This window comes from Pangasianodon hypophthalmus, chromosome 9 (genome assembly GCF_027358585.1).
Source record: "Pangasianodon hypophthalmus isolate fPanHyp1 chromosome 9, fPanHyp1.pri, whole genome shotgun sequence".
Taxonomy (NCBI): domain Eukaryota; kingdom Metazoa; phylum Chordata; class Actinopteri; order Siluriformes; family Pangasiidae; genus Pangasianodon; species Pangasianodon hypophthalmus.
The window spans coordinates 19,202,143-19,210,704 of record NC_069718.1 but is presented as its reverse complement, the minus strand read 5'-3'; the positions used below and the strand labels follow the sequence as shown (position 1 = coordinate 19,210,704).

Below are 8,562 nucleotides of genomic sequence, written 5' to 3'. Positions count from 1 at the left end.
AATGGGGAAATCTGAGTGCTGACTCATTCTGCACCTGAACTGGTGCTTGCATCCACGTGGATGAAAAAAATCATCACTGATATTTTCATTCTCACTGCAATTTAGTTTTCAATTATCAGTAATCTGGATATTAAAAAAAATAAATAAATAAATTTAGAGTGCCGCATTGTATTTGGTGCACATACATACATACAAAATACAAAATACTTACAAAATACATATAAAATCATCCTTCTTGGTAATGATGTTGCAAGAAATTTATGTGAACTGTAAAAGCTGGTTTAGTCCATATGATCTGACATTTGAAGTAAAAGTGCACAATTTCAACTAAAAGCAGTGTTTTAGGGTTACATCACTAACACTGCAAAATTCTATGGTTAATGGCATAGCATGGATTATACTGACAACCATAACAAAAATTTATCAAAGAATATGTGGAACATCTAAGGAGTGACATTGTACTGCTATGAATGTCAACACTGTTTTCAAAATACTCCACTAGAGGGTGATACTGGGTTGTGTGAAATTAAATCTTCTTTTCCCAAATACCAATCTCCACCCAAGAAAGAACCTAACACATATCAGGTGATCGTCAGTTTAATGAATGGATCAGTGGTCTGTGTGCAAAGAGAACAGCTATGAAAGTATGAGCTGAAAGAGAGGTGTGGCTGTATCACAATTTGGTGAGCTTATACAGGCAACTGCCTCACACACTATAGCACTACACAACAACCTATACAACAGCCACAACAAAGCATACCAACAAAGTGTGGTACAAACTCCAAGGAGAAGCACTGTAGGGCAGATGAGTGCAAATCTCTGGTCAGTTGGTCAAAGTGCTTTGAGATTACTTTTGGTACAGTTGAGGAGTAAGCAAATGCAGTGTAAACAGCATCATAGAGTCCTCTGGAAATACATAGCAGGGGCTTCATTTAGAGTGTCAACATATCAAGTAGATTAAATCTAAGTAGAAAGAAACTATGGGATTCAGGGATTATGGGGAATGGCACAGTTCTTATTCATAGTGCTCAAGGCACCAGAACAACACGCATGGTGTTGGTGTAGCCAGAGCCAGGACGCCAACCAGTGACAACAATCACCACATCTCCAGATTTGTAGAACTTCCGGGCTTTACCTGAGAAAGAAAATTAATGTTATCCAATAACAACTTGGAAGTTGTATTGTAGGCAGAGATTTCATGACCAGTAAAACCTTCTAGCTAAATAAATAGAAATACAGTGCTTTATTATCCAGAGCCCAAAAGCATTTACTTCTCAGCTACTTTAACACTTACAGGTGAAAACCCACAATCCTACAATAGCTCAATAGCTCTTTTTAAAAAGCTATCTAAAGAGGTACTATGTCCTTACCCATCTCCAGGGCGAAGCTGACACGCAGGTCCACATCCTCGGCCCACACATCATTGGCAGGCTTGTTGTAGAGGATGGGGAAGATGCCACGGTACAGATGGCTCTGACGTGCTGTCTGCTCGTTCCGGGTCACAGCCATGATGGGGGCGCGAGGCCTGTATCTAGACAGCATATGAGCGGATCTGGAGAGAGAGAGACCCAAGTCATGATAATCCAATCCAAAAGAGCAACAGCCACAGAACTAAGCCAACTATCTACTGTCAACATTAAATAAAAAAGCAATGTAAGCAATTGTAGTACAATAGTAGTACAATAGTAGTATAATACTACACATTGGGCTTTAAATGGAAGATTCTTTCTGTTGTGCTGTTTCATTGGGAAGCATTTTGATAGTACAGTATGTATAAACGTGCATCCTGAATGCCCTTCGTCAAGTAGACCTTCTGTATATAACGGGCTGTACCGGTTGCACCACAACAGCTGAGTGAGAAGTTTAAATTAGCCTGCAAAATGTCAGGGTTCAGGCCAGCAAAGGTCAGGCCAAGCATGAGGGAGCACATTTCACATTGGCATAACACAGGGGATGTGTATGTGTGTCTGTGTGTGCACAATACAAACAAAATATGTGAGAGTAACATACAGTATAAAAGTGCTATGCAAAATGCTTATGGTATAAATGTGAATATGCATAGATGTACTGTCTCTCCGTTTGTACCTTCCAGATTTGGTGAGAACGATAATGGCACTGGCACAGCACTTAAAGGAAGCTTCCACAGCTCCTATGGCCACAGATTCACAGGGGTCACGGGTCAGGTGTGTGATGCGACGCAACTCCTCAAACACTTGCCTGTGGAACATGGCTGCCTCAGCCTCACGAGCAATCTGAACCCAAACACACAAGCAAGTAAGAGAAAGAGAGGAAATCAGAATAATGTAGCCATATATACAAAGCTTGAAATTTGCTTTCATCATAATCTAAAAAATGGTATGATGTCTTGCTGAATTTAGACTTACAGATGGGAACCTGCAACAATTTCACAATGCAAAATATGCAAGCTTAATATCAGAGTTCTTGTCAAGTTCAAACATAGTGAAGTGGTATCAAATGATCAAAAACCTTTAAGAGCGTGCCAGGCTGTGAGTAAAGTTGATGGACAGCTCCTCAAAAGCATGCAACATCAGTGGCACCATCGCACCACAACAGACAAGCTTTGTGCATGTTCCACAGAAGACAGCAAAACACACTGATAAAAGGACAAGACATGGACTGGTAAAAGATGAGGCAAATCAGACACACATAGAACAAACATGACTAGAAGTCGTTACTAATCTCCTGAATTAGCAATAGTTTAATAGATTTTTTCACTTTCCAAGTCAAATGGAAATAACCAATCTTAGTTCTGAAGCTGCTCACTCCACTTCTTCATTACAGTACACAGGACAGGCTGTGTGACATTCTGGTGACACTTTTAGTGAGGGACAGCAAGTGAACTGAATATAATAGGCATGTTTCTTCACAACAACTGCACTACTAGCAGTAAATTTATTTAGCACACTTCTCAAAATGCAATTACGTGCCATGCTAGAGGGATAACATCACACTCACCAGGTGCTGTGTCAACACAGACTCAACAGGGTACTCGCCCTTGGCTGTCTCTCCGCTCAGCATGATGCAGTCAGCACCATCCAGCACAGCATTGGCTACATCACTGCTCTCAGCACGAGTAGGACGGGGCTTCTTAATCATGCTCTCCAGCATCTGCCATTCAGAGGAATGTAATAGTCAGTCAGAAGGAACCAATATTCAATTACTTAATCCTTCATTAAATATTTATGTTGAAGAAATCAAAATCTATTTAAAAAGTCGTGTTTTTATTTCTTCACCTGTGTAGCACAAATGATAGGTTTGCCAATCCTGTTGCTGCGTCCAATCATCATCTTCTGAGCCAGGAAGACCTTCTCTGTGGGGATCTCGATACCCATGTCTCCACGGGCAACCATGATACCATCGCTGGCCTCCAGAATCTCATCAAAACTGGGCAAAGAGTGGGAAAACAAAACAAAGCAAAACACAATCAAATAAAACACCTCATCAAAACCATGCCAATAGTGTCAAAACAAAAGCAACAAATTCACATAAAACACCTCACCAAACTAGGCAAAACAAAACAAAAAAAGTATTTTTCAAATCACGAATGTGATAAACTGGGCAATAGAGGCCAAGAAAAAGATCCATTCAGAATTAAGAATTAAGGATCTCATCAAAGGAGAAACGAAACAAAAAAAGTTATAATAAGCGCTGGACTAAGAAAACTCTCAGTGGAACAGAGGCAGTAGATTCTCCTACACACTCACTTGCGCACCCCCTCATGGTTCTCCAGCTTGCTGATGACCTGGATATTCTTGCCCTTCTCACCCAACACCTTCCTGACAGCATGAACATCAGCAGCCTTGCGGATGAAGGACGCAAACACCATGTCCACCCCTTGCTCCACACCGAACTGCAGGTCTTGGATGTCCTTCTCAGACACAGCCGGCAGATCTATTTTAGCACCAGGCAGGTTCACACCTTTCTTGCTGCCCAACATTCCACCATTCTCAATCTCACACATCAAGTAGTCACCACCTGGATCAAAAGCCATAGAAAGTTTTAGACTTTGCAAAGAAGTATAAACACAGAGAAAGTGAAAGGCTAAGCATTAGCATTTCATTTTTAGCAACCTTCATTTGGTTATGATTTGGTTTAAACTGGACTAGTTGCTGAAACTGACCAATTTCTAGGACTTTCAGGGAAATGAGGCCATCATCAACGTAGACCTTGCTGCCCTGCTGAACAACCTTAGTGATATTCTTGTAATCTAGCCACAGGGTTTTCTCGTCACAGTTGTCCTTGTATTTGTCGTCCAGGGTCAGCTTGATTTTCTCACCCTTGTTTAGCTTCACCTCTTCAGTGCCACTCTGAAGAAAGGACATACAGTGTAAACATAGACATTTGATGAATTGTATAAGAAGTCTCAATCTGTAGGGTGTGCAACTTTTGGATAAACTCCTCTCTTTAAACTGTATCATAAAGACTGTGTAATAAGAGCAGTATTCTAAACAAAATGTGTGACAGGAAACAAGAAGTTGTATGCTGAGGATCTAAAAGACACACTCACTCCCTTGATGAGTCCGGTCCTGATTTCAGGACCTTTGGTGTCCAGTGCAATGGCCACAGGTCTGTACTCAAAGCTTCCAGGTACAAAGCTCTCAGTGGCTTCACGCACATTCTTGATGGTTTCAGCATGGTACTAAAGAATACAGAAGTAGGTCCATCTCACTGAAGTGCAACTACAAAACTAAAAAATATTTAACGATACACTCTCAGACTGCCTGAAAACATGCTTTTGATCAACAGCAATTCCCCAATAAAAAATCTACAAGAATAGCATTTTTTCAGCATGACAAAATATTACAAGGCAAAACTTTATAATAGCTTTCATTGGGAAAACATGTATGAAATAATCACAAATAGACAAGTATATGAAGTATAATTTATAAACATTTGTTAATGTTTACATTCAGACCAGCTATTCATTTGTATACACACATTAACAATGACATGAACTATCATTTATAAACATTGGTTAATTGTCAGTTCATAAATAACTATTGATTTGTTCATATTTAATCATGTTATTTGTTACTCATTTTAATTATAAGCTAAAAAATTCTCAATCCTTCATTACTTGTCGGTATCCCTAGCTTACTTAATATCAAAGTAACATCTTTATTCATAACATAATTTCTACATAATGTACTATTTTGTATATTATTATTATTATTATTATTATTATTATTATTATTATTGCATGTATCTCAAGGGTAGATGGCAAAACTGAGTTTATTATTAACACAGCTGTGGTGTGTGTATATACTATGTATACTGCATATATGAGAGAATGGTTGCACTTACTATGTTTGCCAATTATTCCCTGCTTCCATCTATAATTAAATGTCTGTGAGTAGTCTACTGAGTTTTTGAAAGATGGCATGAGCGTAGTGAACTGTAACTGAGTCCGAGAAGGCAATCCTGGAGACATGCTATATATACTGTATGTCTGCACAGATCATATTTCCTATGATATAATTAGTTGACCAGTCACACTACAAAGACTTACATAACTGATTGTGTACCAGAAGAGGTCCTTCTCAATGCCTAAATACTTGCATTTAAAATATCTCAGAAATCACCCGAAGTCAGTGTTGTTTCCAAGATTCAAAAAGGTGAAGATCCTCTTCCTCTGTGGGAAATGTCAGTGGATATTCTCCACAGAAAATCTTAAATATGAATCTGCTGTCATATTTAAGAACAGCCCTCTAGTTATATGATTAGGATTCACCTTACAGACTTCAAGCAACAGAGTGGGCACTTGTTAACATGTAAATAAAGTCAGTTTTTAGTTTTGTATAAATAAGGTTCAAATATATGAACTCGACAAGACAGGGTATGACTTAGTTTCATTATTAGTGACTGTGACTTGTACCTACAACTAATAAACAGTGCTGCTGACCTTCAGCTGGTGTTGACCTATAGCTGAAATATCAAAGGTATCATATGAAGGTGTAATGGCACACTTGATGCAATGATTGAGAAAGTTTATGGAAAGGCCAAACCTACGTCCAACTCCTCTCTACTGAGGTTTCACTGTGAAGATATTCACATAATTTTTTACCCAGGTACTGAGAAACTGGTAATAATTTAATGAGAGAACCAACCTCATGAGTTCCATGAGAAAAGTTCAAGCGTGCAACGTTCATGCCAGCCTTGATCATCTCCTTCAGCTTCTCCACAGAGCGGGAAGCTGGCCCTAAAACAACGTAGAAATCAAACGTAAAGCATAAAGCACTTCAGGGTACAAAATACAACTTCAGGGTTAAAAATGAGAACAAATATATAATGTAATTAACTAAATTTACATTCATTTAATGCCACAGTTTGTAACTGAGTATGCATAATTGGTGTGAGAAAATCATTCATATGTTAAAATGTAATAATAATTTTAGGTGACTAAACATGAAAATGTCAGTGTTTTGCTGACCAATTGTGCAGATGATGCCAGTGTTGCGAGACACTGTGGGCTCGGAGTCAATGTCCAGCAGGCACATGTGCTCCAGGAAAGTGTCTGCCATAGCAGCATGGAGCTGCTGAGAGTGAATGAGGGAAGAGCTCATATCTTTAACCTTAGACATTATTGGAGCAGTGTCTGCTGGAACGTTCTGCAATATGAGAAAGCATGATAAAGCATGGTGGTAAGTTTTATGTTCAAATATTTTATATTAAGACATAATTTAATAGTAAAAGGTATCTGTCTGAAAAAGTAAAAGGTATCTGTCTGAAAAAGGTGTCTGTCTGAAGGTGACCACCAGCTAGCCATAACAGGCTAAACGTATTATATTTAATTATGAGATGAGATAATAAAAGCTATAAAAAAGTCTAAAAAAGAAAGCCTTTATAGGCATAGTAAGAGTATATACAGTATATCATACAAAGACCATGTAATTTTGCATGTAAAAATAGCTTGATAAGCTAACAACTAATGTTGTAGAAAACCCCACAGCATCTGGTGTGCTAAAAATATCTTAAAACAGTATGATCATATTGCTTCTGTGGCTCTTCAAACATTGGTCACCCAAATGCAGTAAACTGTAACCAAAGGTTAAGTAACTAGAAGCCAGTGACAATGATATATTAGCAATGTGTGCAAAGAAAGGGGGTGTGTTTAAATGCATGACTGCACATAAACTCACTAGAAGAACTAAATGTTACATTCCACAATGTGTCAGAAGTTAAGATTATTGTGGTCTGCAGCTGGGTAAATGTCATGTGTCACAGTATTTACTGCATTTACGGTATTTAACAGGGACATGATCTGTCATAGTAGCAAAGTCATAATCCTGAGAATTACATAATAATAATAATAATAATAATAATAATAATAATAATAATGAATATCATCATCATTATCATAATAATAATAATTATTATTATTATTATTATTGTTATTATGATAAAAAAAATTATTTATTTTATAAATTAAATTATACATTTAATCTGTATAGTTATCATATTAATAGACTTATAAAGTTTCACAAATTACGTAAAAGGCACAGCAGAAACGCTCAAACACAATATTAAAATAATATTATACTACTATAACATTATGTACTGATAAAATTATACTACTATAACATTATATAAGAGTATGTATGTGAAATATGTAGAATATTAATCTATTAACGAGGTTTTGACCACATAAATGGTGATAATGATTTTTTTTAATCTAGTTTATGTAGATAAAGGTAGTTTACATTTACAAATAAAAAAAAAACCCTGAACGAATCATAAATGCTCTCTGACCTACCGGAGACTCTGGCCCGTCACAAGCAGTTGTGCGCTGGTCGCGAGCGCGCGCTCCTCATTTAACACCGTCACTAACCGGTACTACTTCCTGGAGAGACGTCACTGTATCCTTCCGAGAGTGTTCACAATTATATATATACTGTACGTGTTTCCTTTGCCCGCTACAAACGTTAGTTCCTGGTGTAAATCTAAAGTCTGACGATTTAAACAGTGTCTCCACTGAAATGTTATTTTACATAAATAAAAAAAACACTAATTTTGAATAAAGTAATATTTCATTTATGTGCTGAAATGATATGTTCGAGGTGTTGTAAGACCTCACCTGCGACCGGTTACAGGAGGCACGGAAGCTCGTGATCAGCTGGGTGATGCGTGACACTTGTGGGACTAGCTCCAGTGAGCTTGCAGTGTGACCTTCACGTGAACCGGTTAATGAAAAAGCAAAGCCCTGGTAACACTGGCAATTCAGGATGTTCGGTTTTTGTTATAAAATACCAATAAAATTGTTATAAAATTGTTATGTAATTACCAATATAAACACTATCTTTTGGAAATAGAGCTCCAGAAAGTCATTCTCGCGCTCGTGCAGCATGCAGGTGTGCACGTGTGCCTGCAGCTCAGACATTTATTATAGAAATTTATAATACAAAAAATGCAAGAGGATATTTATTATAGAGATTAAGAAAGTGTCCTGTTGTGGAAAATACTCTTTAGGATTGTTCCTTCAGTCAGTATTTAATATGGCTTATTGGATCTGACCAACACAAGAGTTAACTTTGCTGCTTAGCT

General features: G+C 37.7%; 1 protein-coding gene across 1 annotated transcript; it reads right to left on the bottom strand.

Annotated features, from left to right (window-relative positions):
* Nucleotides 1-581: 581 nt before the first annotated feature.
* pkmb (pyruvate kinase M1/2b) lies at nt 582-7,899 on the bottom strand. The gene is made up of 11 exons (XM_026920066.3): nt 7,775-7,899; nt 6,452-6,629; nt 6,129-6,220; nt 4,529-4,660; nt 4,142-4,328; nt 3,726-3,996; nt 3,255-3,405; nt 2,977-3,129; nt 2,086-2,252; nt 1,371-1,552; nt 582-1,135 (listed from the first exon to the last, which is right to left on the bottom strand). Exons 2-11 carry the CDS (start codon nt 6,600-6,602, stop codon nt 1,029-1,031), a joined length of 1,593 nt encoding a protein of 530 aa, XP_026775867.1. The 5' UTR covers nt 6,603-6,629; nt 7,775-7,899; the 3' UTR covers nt 582-1,028.
* Nucleotides 7,900-8,562: the final 663 nt, after the last annotated feature.